The sequence below is a fragment of the Saitoella complicata genome (genome assembly GCF_001661265.1).
Source record: "Saitoella complicata NRRL Y-17804 unplaced genomic scaffold SAICOscaffold_5, whole genome shotgun sequence".
NCBI classification, from domain to species: Eukaryota; Fungi; Ascomycota; class Saitoellomycetes; order Saitoellales; family Saitoellaceae; genus Saitoella; species Saitoella complicata.
In genome coordinates, this window is record NW_017566996.1 from 149,711 (window position 1) to 163,051 (window position 13,341).

At 52.8% G+C, this 13,341-nt stretch overlaps 6 protein-coding genes across 6 annotated transcripts in view; 3 read left to right on the forward strand and 3 right to left on the reverse strand.

Moving 5' to 3' along the window:
• Positions 1 to 877: 877 nt before the first annotated feature.
• Positions 878 to 3,666, reverse strand: SAICODRAFT_69848 (TRP-domain-containing protein). The gene is made up of 2 exons (XM_019170512.1): positions 1,631 to 3,666; positions 878 to 1,573 (listed from the first exon to the last, which is right to left on the reverse strand). Exons 1-2 carry the CDS (start codon positions 3,446 to 3,448, stop codon positions 926 to 928), a joined length of 2,466 nt encoding a protein of 821 aa, XP_019025759.1. The 5' UTR covers positions 3,449 to 3,666; the 3' UTR covers positions 878 to 925.
• Positions 3,667 to 4,056: 390 nt separating this feature from the next.
• On the reverse strand, positions 4,057 to 4,881 carry SAICODRAFT_202212 (uncharacterized protein). Its single transcript, XM_019166226.1, has 2 exons — positions 4,370 to 4,881; positions 4,057 to 4,295 (listed from the first exon to the last, which is right to left on the reverse strand). The coding sequence occupies exons 1-2, from the start codon at positions 4,608 to 4,610 to the stop codon at positions 4,111 to 4,113; spliced, it is 426 nt and encodes a 141-aa protein (XP_019025760.1). The 5' UTR covers positions 4,611 to 4,881; the 3' UTR covers positions 4,057 to 4,110.
• A 271-nt stretch (positions 4,882 to 5,152) lies between these two features.
• On the forward strand, positions 5,153 to 7,159 carry SAICODRAFT_5850 (uncharacterized protein; the record flags this gene model as incomplete). Its single annotated transcript, XM_019169611.1, has 1 exon — positions 5,153 to 7,159. One exon carries the CDS (start codon positions 5,153 to 5,155, stop codon positions 7,157 to 7,159), a length of 2,007 nt encoding a protein of 668 aa, XP_019025761.1.
• Positions 7,160 to 7,766: 607 nt separating this feature from the next.
• SAICODRAFT_54082 (chitin synthase) lies at positions 7,767 to 10,463 on the forward strand (the record flags this gene model as incomplete). The annotated part of the gene is made up of 1 exon (XM_019169260.1): positions 7,767 to 10,463. The coding sequence occupies one exon, from the start codon at positions 7,767 to 7,769 to the stop codon at positions 10,461 to 10,463; it is 2,697 nt and encodes an 898-aa protein (XP_019025762.1).
• A 9-nt stretch (positions 10,464 to 10,472) lies between these two features.
• SAICODRAFT_29354 (uncharacterized protein) lies at positions 10,473 to 12,252 on the reverse strand. The gene has a single exon (XM_019167384.1). The coding sequence runs from the start codon at positions 12,170 to 12,172 to the stop codon at positions 10,670 to 10,672; it is 1,503 nt and encodes a 500-aa protein (XP_019025763.1). The 5' UTR covers positions 12,173 to 12,252; the 3' UTR covers positions 10,473 to 10,669.
• A 231-nt stretch (positions 12,253 to 12,483) lies between these two features.
• SAICODRAFT_17651 (ATP-dependent RNA helicase has1) overlaps positions 12,484 to 13,341 on the forward strand; it is a gene marked incomplete at its 3' end in the record, with an annotated part of 2,472 nt that continues 1,614 nt past the window's right edge. Inside the window, exon 1 of the mRNA XM_019165842.1 lies at positions 12,484 to 13,341. Within this exon, the coding sequence (XP_019025764.1) occupies positions 12,518 to 13,341 (824 nt within the window). The 5' untranslated portion in view covers positions 12,484 to 12,517.

A 13,341-nucleotide genomic window follows, 5' to 3' on the forward strand; every position in this document is an offset into this window, starting at 1 on the left:
CGTTGGAGATGACGGATTTAGGAGCGCGCTTCTTAAGGGCGCGGCGAGGTGGTGATGGTGCTTGCTCCGTGTTCATTCCACCGTCTGGAACGGGATGGTCCTCCTTTGCGGTGGCTTTGGTTTTCGGTGCAAGTAGAGATCTTTTGACGCGTTCATATGCCGTCAACCCATCTTCCTTGTCTTGAACACCATTCTCTGTGACGGGTGCCGTAGGCGGCGATTGAGGGCCGGGTTTTGCTGTGGAGATATTCTTTCCCTTCATCCTCGCAGCCATCTTCCCTCTCGGTCTCACTTCATCCTCGTCATCTTCCTCCTCCTCTTCCTCATCACTCGAAGACTTCTGATAGGCTTGCGTTTGTGTCGGTTGCGTATCATATTTCGCCAGCATCGCCCTAATCTTGCTTCTTGGCGTCAAATCTCCTCCTGAAACACCAACCTCCATCTCCTCCTCATCCTCATCCGAGCTCGAGTTATTGGAGACGCGTTCAGGTTGAGTTTGCGGGGGTGTACTCGGTTCAGCAGGCCTGGGACGACCGTAGGTGTGCCTTGGAGCTGGTGTCGCTGACATTATAGATATTGATACAGAAACTCAAACAATCTGAGCCTGATAGGAGGTGGATGAATATAGTGTACGGTTTTGAAGGTGTTATTGAGCAAACGCGGACGCAACGCGCCAATCAACGCCCAATTTGGAAAAATCATTACAAAACCGCAGCTGAACTCGATTACAGGAGATGTCAAATGTTTGTTCACATTGTCCTCTCTATAAAAAACCTAGCTAATCCTAGAAACCTCTCAAGTCCGCAATGACCCTCTCAAAAAAGAACGACTCGGGTCAAGAAATCCGCAGTCACACGTGTACGCGTAGATATCGAACAAGAAACATAACAAAACTCCAAAAGACACAATCGAAGCCGCTCACTCATCAAAACCTCCCACCATACCCAGCTCCCCGATGCCACTGACCCTGCATCTGCTGATACTGCGGTGGCGGCGTTTCGTTGTGACTCGGATCTCTCAGCATAGGAACCGAGCTCTGACTCGGATTCGCACCACCATACAAGCTCCTCCCACCACTCACGAAACTCTCGTTACTGTACTGTTGTCGTGGTGCACGGTCGTCGTAGCTTGGACGTTGGAGACCGATGTCGGATCCTCTGGGCGCAACGAGGGGACTCGTTGGACGAGATCCCGTGCTCGGACTTTGCATCCCCGCTGCGTGGGGAGGAAGGTTGATCGGGCTCGGGTCCCTGGATCCATGACCAACACCACGGTAGGAGGTATCTCTATGCATGAACTCATCCTCATCGATCAACTCCATCCGCTTCAACCTGTTCTCCTCACCCTGAGGAAGGGTAGGCGAAGCAAGTGCGTCCAACTCAGTAGCGGCCGGAGCACCGAAACCACCCTTCATGAAGGAGGTACGGTCGTCGCGCATAGGTTGATACCGCACATCAGGGTTCTTCGAGAACAGGGCGTAGAAAGCTGCGACAATGACGAGGATAAGAAGAACAAGCGCAAACGCAGCGTTGAGAATGAAAAACACAACACCGAGTACACCACTCGCGATTCCCTAATAGACCACCAGTTAGCATACTCTCAAAAAAAACAACGAAGAAGGTCCACGAACCGAAACATAAAACAAATCCGAGAAAATGATCAAAAAGATCGAGTTAATCAAATTGACCACCGCAATCGAAATATTGAAAATATTCGTCGCACGGTCCATATAAGGCCTCATCACACACACCCCAACCAAAAACATAAGCTCAAGCACCAAAAGTGCCACGGCCTCCGCATTCCCATTATTCTGCCCAAAAGCAATGATACAAGCTTTCGCAAGCGAGTAACCGAGAACAGGCACGATAAACCAATACGCCGTAGCCCGGTACTGTACATACAGAAATCCCCACCGCGCGAGCTGACTCGGATCCGAATACAGGATATACGCCGGGGAGTTATGCATCACAATCGACCTCTTCGCGATCCGAATGACATGCCACGCGGCATACGCCAACAACGCAAACATCACCAAAAAGGTAATAACAGCCAATACCACCACCGCAGCGGAATCGCGTACCGTCAACTCCCACAGACAGAGCAGCGCCATCTGCGGCCATCCAATCAGAACGAGACGATACACAGTTCCCTTCAAAACCTGTTTCCACCCACGCCTAAACTCGAGGAATCGGTCTTGTCGCATCCAGCGGCGTCTGGCACATAACTCCGTGATCCCCCTGAAGAGGAGTACACCGATAACCGCCACCGCGAGCGCGACCAAGAAGAAGATAAACCCAGTCAAGAAGAGTGAGGTGGACTCGATCCCTGCACGCCACGCAACACGATCGATACCCCTCAAGACGGCAGTCGTGGAGGTAGATGCTGAATCATCCGTCGTATCCGCACGCAAGAACAATTTCTTGGTCCCGTGGATTGCGCCTTTGAGGATATTACTCGTTGAGCGCATACCGAGTCCGAGCATCTGATCCATCCCCTCAAACTCCGGCGCAATCTGCATTCCCCACTCCCTCTTCGATCCAAGTCCAAAGTCATCAACACCCCTCCTCAGCAAACCCCCAACCGCCTCCAAACTCCTCTTCGTAACAACACTAACCGCACCCTGACTCGAATCCTCAACAAGCGTCGACGGCGTCCCCCCCGTCGCCCTCACGTACCACTTCGTACAGACATTGATGAAACCAAGCTTAATCACACCCATCGTCCACGCAAAATTCTGCGTCCACGAGTCCACGATGGGCGGCATACCAACGGCCATCATCCCCACAATCGCCTGCGCCTGGAAATACCCAAACAGCGCAATTGAATTAGCGGCAACATGTGCCGCCGTATTCGAATGTCCCAACGTCGAGGCCACAGCTGAAGCCATGAGCGCAGCCGACGCAATCACCCCCGTAACCCACGACACAGAGGTATAATATACCGTTTTGCCGTTGTACAGTTCCGACTCGACACACGCCAACATCGTATTATCCTCCGTTGAATTAATCATAATCCGCACACTCCCATCAATATCCGGAACGTCATACGCAATCCCCGGAATCTTACTGACAACATCCGCATCGACCGCAAACGTCCCGACCATATTCAAATCCCCCGGACTCATCGGACATAGGACCCCACTCGCCCAATCGTAGTCACACGGATTGATGGTCTTCTCGAATATTTGGAATCCGTACGCTTGGATGAGGAGTGTAACGTTCACGACCCCGGAAACGTTCGTGGACCCTTCGATGTCGAAAGCGAACGAGGCGTTGTTTGGGGTGAAGGTTACGTCGAAGACTGTTGCGGATATTTGGGAGTTTTGCATGCATGTTGAGAGGGATCGCGTGCCGATGGATTTTACGGCGTCGACGGTTGTTGTTGTGAGGAGGAGGTAGAGGAGGGTGAGGGTTTGGAGGAATCGCGAGATGGGGGGTATTGAGGCCATGTAGACAAACTGTCCGTGTGTCGGTTCAGTTCTTTTTCGCGCGGTGTATGCGCCGCCGTTTCAGTACTGTTGTTGACGTTTGTCGTCGTCTGCAGAAAAGACAGTCGTTCGTTCGTCTCCCTAATCTCACACTTCTCACTTCAATATACAACGACAAAGAATGCCCACAAATACAGATGGTCAGCTGGTTGATGTATGCACTTGCCGAGCCGCTCCCACTCTTACGGTTGTTGTCTCGTCTCGTCTCGTCTTGGCGTTCAAAACACCGAGAATGCAATCAAGGGTCCAGTTACTACTGTACAAGCAGGGGCAGCTGGAATGGCGCGCGGGAGCGGCTGGGGCCCGGGGCCGGGGGCCGGGAAGTCCGTGCGCGTGGATGGATGCTATTTAATAGATACACGCAAACGAAGGGTGCTCAAGCTGATGAAAAATTCTCCTCTTCGAGAAGTCGTATACAGTTTCATCCATCATTCGCTCGCAAGGGGGTTTTCCCACTCCCGCTCATATCGGCCGCAGCTACCGCACACTCGCGGCCGCTTGCGAGATGGACCATAACGGATGCGTGCATGCCGCGATGAGGCTCGGCGAGGCGTCGAGCGCAGCACCTGCCATACCGTATCACCCCCCCCAGCTTTCAAAAAAGACGAAAGGGCTCAGCATCCCTAATCTACTCCCTCCGTTCGTCCCAAGCCCAAACTCGCCCTCGTCATAACCGTAACCCCACCCGCGACCAACCCCATCCCGACAACCACATTCCACCTCGGAATTTTTGACTCGGCGAGGAAGTCTCCGAGAACGGTGAAGATGAATGCGAGGGAGTTTGTTACGGGGACGGCGTATGATAAATCTGCAACAACCCATGATTAAGATACATGTAAACAAGACCGAAGGAGGACTGGTGGAGTGGGAGAGACGACGTACCAGCTTCACCGAGTAACACGTAATACCAAAAACTCCCACTCATATTGATCACTAATGGGACAAAATATCTTGGGCGCTTGATGACTGCCCACGCTCTCTTCACTACTCGATCATCCGGTGTGGCAGCGGAAGTGGATGAGTTCTGTGCGGTCCGGATGAAAGAGTTTGTTAGGCCCCAGCATGCACCGACGAGGAGGAAACCGATGATTTGGCGGAAGAGGGAGGGATCGTCCAAGGGCATTGCAATTGTCGCAGGTGGAGGTGTGGAGGGTGTGTGGGTGTTGGAGGGTGTGTGGGTGTTGGAGGGCACGGCTGTCTCGCCCCCTGCATCCCTGGCGCGGTATACGAAGCCACAAACAGAGTGCCCTCGAAACTCGAAACCTCGAAACTCCAACTCTCCAATCCGATATGATCACGGAAAACTCACGTGCACCCACTCTCCTCGAAACAACAGCTGCCTCGCCCCCTGCATCTCCCGGCTCACGGTTTGATTGATGGCTTGATAAACTTCAGCTACTATCGGAGAATAGATTACCTAACCAACGCAGTTTCTGTGACGACGGGCTGATCTCTCCTTGCACAAGTCGATCTTGACGGTTGGACGTTTTGGGTCCGAGGACCGTGGAGACCCGTCAATTTGCACGTTTCAGATGCGAAATATTTGCAATTGTGCGTGTGTCCACCGCCCGGACGCTGTATTTCGCCTTGGTGTTGGGATGCGTATATAACATCGCGGTTGATCCACCCTACAATTGAGAGGGAGTCGACGAAGAAGAATCAACGATGTCAATCCTCGAAGCCCGACGACACCTAAACACATGTACACCTCCTCTTCCGCCTCACTCGCCTCCCAAACCCCCATCTCCAAAAGGCAGAGGAAGAGAACACGAGTTGGTACTGGGAAGACGGGAGAGTATCCCACTCCTCCCATTCCAGGTACAGCAGTTTGCGTACGTGTATTCGCCGCACAAAAGGCAATCAACTACCATCAAATCTGCTCACCCAATTGCAACCTCGCGCACCGACCCAACGCCGATGCTCACCTCTGAGACTGATCTGGCAATCATCGATCCCGTCCTCTCTTCTTTTTCATGTCGACAAGAGCAGAGGTCGTCGTATCCGATGATACGCAGCCCGGCCCCGAGGCCCGATTCCGAGATCTTCCCTGCCGGCGCCGCCTGTGCACCCATCGCCCACTCAAACCATAAGGAGGATGGGAGAGCTGATACTGCGCAGGAAGTGTTGATTGAACGGATTGTAGCGGCGGCTTTCTCACGTCTCCTCGCCGCCGAGGGACTCAAGGTGACCCCCATACCGTCCACCACAACCACCACCACCACCACCACCTCTTCCTCCGCCTTTACCACGCCGTCGGATAGGAGAGAAAGGGGAGATAGTGCAAGACTATACGAGTTATTCCAAAAATTGAATCAAGATTCTGCGGAACGGACAGAGCGGATATTGTGTGAGATAGGGATCTTGAGGAGCGAGGTTGTGGAGTTGAGGCGGCACGTGTCTACTCACTCTCAGACCCACGCGCAGACGCCTGCTGCGGGTGTCGCCGGGGATGAAAGTTCGGGTTCGAAGGGTGGGTTGTTCGGTTCGATTTTTCGGAAGAGTGTTGGTCGCCCCCGCGCCAGTAGTGGGGCGAGTACCACTTCCTATACGACGACGCCGGTGTATTCCTCGCCGGCTGTGCCAGCGTCATTCCTACCGCTCCCTACGATGTCAAACTCAGAAGAGCGCTTCGACAAACTCGATGCCTCACTCGCTCAACTCACCCGAAAAGTCGATCTCCTCGAATCCCACTCCCAGTCCCGGCCGTGTACCGCGTCGACGGTCATGTCCCCACCCCGTCCCGACACGGCTTCGACGATCATGTCACCACCTACTGGAGTTTTGGATACGAGGGTAAATAGACTCCTGTGGCCACGACCACGCTTGGATTCGAGGCCGGCGTTGGTCGAGGTTTGGAGGGATGTCAGTCCTGAGCGTGGTCGTGGTCGTGGTCGTACTACCGCTACCTATCAAGAGGCAACGGAGAATGAGGACGTGCAGGTGGGCACCACGGGGGTGTTGGGGCATAGGGTACAGAGGAGTAGCCTTGATTTCGGGGTTAACTCTGTGCAGGGAAGCGCAAGCGCAAGCTCGAGGCCAGAGCACGGACTCCGTATCCCTGGTCTTGATCGGGACCCTAGTGTCACTGGTACTGCTGTTGGGAAGGAGAAGAGAGTTACTGCTGGTCTCGCAGGCGGAACTGGTACCGCCAAGGTGAGGGAAGAGGGTGCGAAGATTGTGATGGAAGCGAAAGGGAAGGTTAGGGAGGGAACCCCGGTCGCGTATCGATTTATGCGGGAGTTACCGGTGAACCCCAACACTACGATCACCACGTCCACGTCCACGTCGCCGGCTAAGTTGAGGTTATCGCCGAGGTCGGGGAAGAGGAAGGGTGATGCGGTTGTGTATGGACCACAAGGCTCGCCGCTCAAGAAGATGATCTCGAAGCCTTTTCTCGTGCACAACGATGTGGAGATGAGTCCATGGACACAACACATCCTCGCCGGCACCCGCGCACCCACCGTGGGAGAATCCCAACACGCAAGATCTAAGTCTACGGGATTGAGCTGTACCAGTCCGGCACGACGACGTATGACCTTTGGTTTCGGACCACAGGAGGAGGGTGGTGGAGCGGGGGTGAGGAGGGGAATGACGCTTCTTGAGAGAAGGAGGAATAAGAGTTTGGGGGGGCCGGCGGTGAGGAAGTTGGCTTTGGTCGAGAGGCACGCGTAGCCTGTCTAGATCGCGTTTAAGGATTTTATTGGATTTGGGTGTATTTAATTAGAACTACAAGTCAACTCCCTCTGTTACTTAATTTACCGACTGCTGCGACTGCGCCTCGCGATCTGCGGGAGTACCCCTGGCAACGCATCCTAACAACCGCAGGAGCTCCTCGGCGCGCGCAAACAGAACACCAAGTCTCCCCGTCTATCCCAGGAGTCGCGGGTCGAGTCGCAGCAGTTGCATACACCACGTATACCCAAGTCAAAGCTTGGCAAGTCCCAAGGCCCCAGTACGAGCATTCCCTACAATGGCGAACCGCAGGCCGGTGAACCAACAACAACAGCATTCACAGCAAGCATACATGTCGGATGACCCCTATGCCCAGCCTTCGCAGCAGAGAAGTTACGACCAATACCATGCTCAGGTAAACGATCAGTACCAGTCATATTCCGCACACTCTGCGTATCCGCAACAGGAGAGTGCGACATACGCGTCACATCCACAGGACGGGTCGTATCATTCGGGATACGCATCGCCACACCAAGACAACTACTACCCCTCCTCGAACCCAGCGAGTGCGGGTATGGCTTCTCAAGGCGCGTATCCCGTCGAAGCGATGCAACCCGCTTACCACTCCAACCAACAACTCCATGCTCAGGGCGCATACCAGCTCAACGACGGCGCGAGCTTCGATGACGACTATCCTGTCGAAACACACATCCCAGTTCGAGACGAGTACTACGGCGCCACCACGCCGAATGAGGAGGTGTACCCACTTACCACCTACCCTGCTGGCCATGGGTCGAGCGCGTATCTGCCGCCCCAGCATACACCGAGTCCGGGACCGGGGTTGAATGCTGGTCCGGGTGTGGGCGCGTTCGAGGGGTATACGGCTGGTGGGGTGAGTCGGGAGCCGAGTCCGGCGCCGTTTAGGCCTGCTGGGTTGGAGGATGACCCGCATTCACCCTTGTTGAATGCGCCATATCCCTATAACGCCGATAATCTCGATCCGGAAGGAAACGTCCGCTTCGGCGAGCCGCCACCGACGCGACAGCCGAGACGTTTCAAGACGATTAAGAGGGTCGAGTTGTACCAGGGAAACTTGGTGCTCGATTGTCCCGTCCCGTCGAAGTTGTTGCAGAAGGTTCCGAGGAGGGATGAGAGGGAGTTTACGCATATGCGATACACAGCCGCGACCTGTGATCCCGCCGACTTCAAGTCCGAGCGGTTCACATTGCGACAGGTGTTGTACGAACAACCCCGCCACACAGAACTCTTCATCGTCATCACGATGTACAATGAAGACGAGGTATTGTTCGCGCGTACCATGCACGGTGTGATGAAGAACATCCGACACCTCTGTTCCCGAGATCGTAGTCGGGTCTGGGGTAAAGACGGGTGGAAGAAGGTCGTGGTTTGTATCGTCTCCGATGGTCGTACGAAGATCAACCCCCGTACACTTGCGCTATTGGCATCATTGGGAGTCTACCAAGACGGTGTCGCGAAAAACATCGTCAACGGTAAACCAGTAACCGCACACATCTACGAGTACACAACCCAAATCACCATCGACCCCGAACTCAACACCAAGGGAGCCGAGAAAGGCTATGTACCCGTCCAAATGCTATTCTGTCTCAAAGAGAAGAACCAGAAGAAGATTAATTCGCATCGATGGTTTTTCCAGGCTTTTGGGCCGGTGTTGAATCCGAATGTGTGTGTGCTTTTGGATGGAGGTACGATGCCGGGACCGACAAGTATATATCATTTGTGGAAGGCATTCGATATCAATAGTAATGTCGCGGGTGCTTGTGGAGAGATCGTTGCATTGAAGGGAAAAGGAGGTGTCAATCTGTTGAACCCCCTCGTCGCCGCACAAAACTTCGAGTACAAGATGTCCAACATCCTCGACAAACCACTCGAATCCGTCTTCGGCTTCATCTCCGTCCTCCCAGGTGCATTCTCCGCATACCGCTACATCGCTCTTCAAAACGACGCAAAAGGTCAAGGACCCCTCGCGTCTTATTTCAAGGGTGAGACACTTCATGGAAGTGATGCGGGGATTTTCGAGGCGAATATGTATTTGGCTGAAGATAGGATCTTGTGCTTTGAGTTGGTTGCGAAGAGGAAGTGTGCGTGGGTTTTGCATTATGTGAAATCTGCGTATGCTGTCACTGATGTTCCGGATAAACTCCCTGAACTGATTTCGCAACGACGAAGATGGCTTAACGGATCCTTCTTTGCGGCTGTGTATGCCTTGGTCCACGCCTTTAGCATTTGGAGAAGTGATCACAGTATCTTCCGGAAACTCATGTTTCACGTGGAATTTTTGTATCAGTTCATTTCGATGGTGTTTAGTTGGTTCGCATTGGGGAACTTCTTCCTCACGTTCGTGATCTTGACGAGTAGTTTGGCGGATTCGAGTGTGAACTTTAGTCCTGGAAAGGTGTTGTTCATTATATTTGAGTGGCTTTATGCGGCGTTGATTGTCATGTGTTTCGTGTTGTCGATGGGAAACCGTCCGCAGGGTTCGAAGTGGGCGTATACGGGAACGGCGGTGTTCTTTGCTATTATCATGGCTTACATGATTTTTGCGTCGGGGTGGTTGTCGTATCAGGGTGTTTCTGCGACGATCGCGACTCTCAAAGCGGAGAATGCGGAGTTTGGACAGAATGCCTCTGTCACGCTCAAGGCCATCTCGGAGAACACGATCTTCCGTGATTTGGTGGTGTCGTTGCTTGCCACCTACGGTTTGTACTTGATCTCCTCGATCATTTACTTTGAGCCTTGGCATATGATCACGAGTTTCATTCAGTATTTGTTGTTGTCGCCGTCGTACACCAATATCCTGAACGTTTACGCGTTTTGCAATACGCATGATGTGTCCTGGGGTACGAAGGGTGATAACGGTGTCAAGACTGATCTCGGAGTCGTTAATACGCAGAAAGATGGACAAGTCGACGTTGAGATCCCGACGAAGGATGCGGATATCGATGCGGCGTACTCTGAGGCGATGGTGGTGTTGCAGCAACCCGCTCCGGAAGTCAAGCAGAAACGTGATGCGACGACAAAGCAGGAGGATTATTACAAAGCCTTCCGTACCCGCGTCGTGTTGGCGTGGATTATCTCAAACGCCGCGTTGGTGGCTGTCATTCTCAATCTTGGTAGCTCAGTCAACAGTGTCAGTATCTCGAATAGTTCGAGTGCGACGAGTGTGTACATGGCGATTTTGTTGTGGTTTGTTGCTGGGTTGAGTTTGTTTAGGTTTTTGGGAAGTGTGCTTTATTTGATCATTCGGATGTTCAGTGGAGAGTGAGGGAGGGAATGGATTCACAACGGCTAACGGTACAAGGAAGCGTTTGGTAGTTGGAAGGGACATTTAGCTAGGTGGGTAAATCTATCGTTTTGATTCATCGTTAAGCTATATGCGATGAGCTATTGTGGTTCTTCATTAAAAGCCCCGAAAGTAATGCTCGATTGCTTCCTTGGGTATAACAGGGTATATCGTTTTCACTCACACGATCATTTTTCGACGGTCGCACAGTCGTCGATTATTCTCATCTGCATCTCCGTCATGTTTATCAACCGCCAACATTCCTCCTCAATTTCTTCCGTTGGCGTACCACCTCTAGACTTTGGCTGTGACTTTGCCTTCAACTTAGCCTTCCGGTTCTCAGTCCCTTTCTCCACTACATCTCTCAGCTCTTCCCGTCCGGTCTTGAGTGGAGAATTCAAAACAAGCCACGTACGAAAGAAAGACTCCACTAAAAACGAGATTCGGGCAACATCTACCAGGGATGTCGTCCGCCTTGCGGTGCAAGGAAGGACACGCGAGACAAGGAAGTCCTCGTTCAAAACAAGTGCACCACGTCCAGCGCCACTGAAAGAAGCGAGTGACTGTAGAAGTGCGAGGTGTATATGCAGCTTCCGTGCTGTGTTTCCTGGTGCGAGTGTTATCCGGCGTACCCAGAGGCAGAACTGCGAAGGTGGCAGCGGAGTGATGTATGATGATAGAGAGGTGATGAGAGTATCGACGGTGTTTGTGGCTGAGGCGACGGTGAAAAGAATTGATATGAGCCGGGTTCGGATGTTAAGGGAGTCAAGACCGCCCCAGATCTCCAAGGCTTCGTCGTCGACAGTCATTGAAGAGGATCGCTCCTTAGCACTACGCTGTGAGGTACTGATTTGAGACGATATCAGTTGTGACGATGTCATTTGTGATGCTTCGTCGGTCTGCGAAGAAGAGGGCTGTTTTCGCAGCTTATGATCCGGATACGGGTCTCTCCAATTGTTGTATGCTTCGTCCTCCTCCTTGTCGTTCGCGAAGATCGTGCGTAACGCCGCATTGAAATTAGGTCGTGTTGGGTCTGCCTGTCGGAGATATTGCATCACTAGAGATCCTTGAACTTCCCGACCATCTCCGAGATCGTGTTCCAAGACTTGTATAACATGTAGTACTAATCTTCGCCATAACTGCCATTGTTGGGAGCTAGGACCAGAAGCACATGACGTCCAGAGCCCGAATCCCAAGAGGTTCCAGATAGAATCAACACGGGCAAACACGCTTTCACCTCCACCCAGGGGTCCTAGTCTCTCATGATCGTCGTCTTCGGCATCTGAGCCTTCGAGAATAACGGCGTCACGTCTAGCCCGTGAACCTCGCGAACCTGCCGCTGCACGTCCTTTTGACATTGATGACCATGCCTCAAACCACTTGTCCTGCCCTCTGTTGACCAGATCCGCCAATAATTGTTCTGCAGCCAAGCGCACACTCAGTTCTGCCTCGTTTGTCTCGGCATCCGCTCGAGGATGTACGAGAAGTGTGGCAATTAAACCGAGAGGTACAGGCGGGAGGATGAAAGAACCATAAGACGTTGTATTGAGTAAGAATGAAATGCCTTTGGAGTATTGTTCTTCCTCGAAACAGACTTCCGCTAGGTGAGCGAGCTTGGGTGGAAGAAGAGTTGCTGGTTTCGACTGTGCACTGACCTGGGGAAGAGTCGCGGGCGTGACTTCTCGCGGCATAACGAGATACAGTGGTGATCAATGAACGGGGCCGGCTGTAGCAATGCTGATTTACTGGCTCGTGCAGTGGTTGTTGGCCGAGGGTCCAATTGCCGTATCCAGTCTGTTGCGTGCCTGTAATGTCGACAAGGGTGTTTTCGAAACGTCGATAATGCTCAAAGTTAGCAATGTTTTCCATTCAGCTATACAATATATTTTGACAGAATGACGAGCTTCTTCTCGGTATATTTTTCTTATCGATAATCGCCACGACAAGCTCGTAGAAAAAGTCTAAAGTCTTGCAGCAAGCGGCGGGAAGCATTAAGGAAAACCTCAAGGATTCCTATAACAATCCGATCCACCATAATGGCACGGACACCAGCAGATCAATCCAAGAAGTCCTCAAAGAGGAAGAGGTCCTCCATTGCGCCCTCAGCCGAGGCGCCTGCCGCTGCGCCTGTGGTCGAGGAGAAGGTTGTCGCAGAGGTTGAGACTGAGCCTAAAGTCACCAAGAAGGCCAGGAAGGAGGTTGATGCGTCTGCTGATGAGGGGGATGTGGATGACGCCAACTCTGTCGAGCCCGCTGATCCTGAGACTATTACCGAGGAGACCTCTGACTTGCCCGAAGCCGGTGCCCTCCTCCCTCCTCCCCAGAACGACAATCCTACCCTCTTCTCCGAGCTCAACCTTTCCCAGAATACCCTCAAGGCACTCACGGAAGACATGAAATTCGAGAAGATGACCGATGTCCAGGCTCGTACCATTCCACCTCTCATGGCTGGTCGCGACGTCTTGGGTGCCGCGAAGACTGGTTCCGGAAAGACCTTGGCGTTCTTGATCCCTGCTATCGAGATGCTCTACGCACTCAAGTTCAAGCCAAGAAACGGTACTGGTGTTATTGTCGTTACCCCCACCCGTGAGCTCGCTCTCCAGATTTTCGGAGTCGCAAAGGACCTCCTTGCGCACCACCACCAGACATTCGGTATCTGTATCGGAGGAGCCAACCGTCGTGCCGAGGCTGAGAAGTTGCAGAAGGGTGTCAACCTCCTCATCGCTACCCCCGGTCGTCTCCTCGATCACCTTCAGAACACCAAGGGTTTCGTTTACCGTAACTTGAAGGCCCTCGTTATCGATGAGGCTGACCGTATCTTGGAGATCGGTTTCGAGGACGAAATGAAGCAGATCATCAA

Coding starts and splice junctions, on each gene's coding strand:
- SAICODRAFT_69848 (XM_019170512.1), bottom strand. CDS start 3,448: ATGGCCTCAATACCCCCCATCTCGCGATTCCTCCAAACCCTCACCCTC. Junction 1,574..1,630: donor CGGATTTGTTTTATGTTTCG/GTTCGTGGACCT, acceptor GTGGTCTATTAG/GGAATCGCGAGTGGTGTACT.
- SAICODRAFT_202212 (XM_019166226.1), bottom strand. CDS start 4,610: ATGCCCTTGGACGATCCCTCCCTCTTCCGCCAAATCATCGGTTTCCTC. Junction 4,296..4,369: donor CGTGTTACTCGGTGAAGCTG/GTACGTCGTCTC, acceptor GGGTTGTTGCAG/ATTTATCATACGCCGTCCCC.
- SAICODRAFT_29354 (XM_019167384.1), bottom strand. CDS start 12,172: ATGCCGCGAGAAGTCACGCCCGCGACTCTTCCCCAGGTCAGTGCACAG.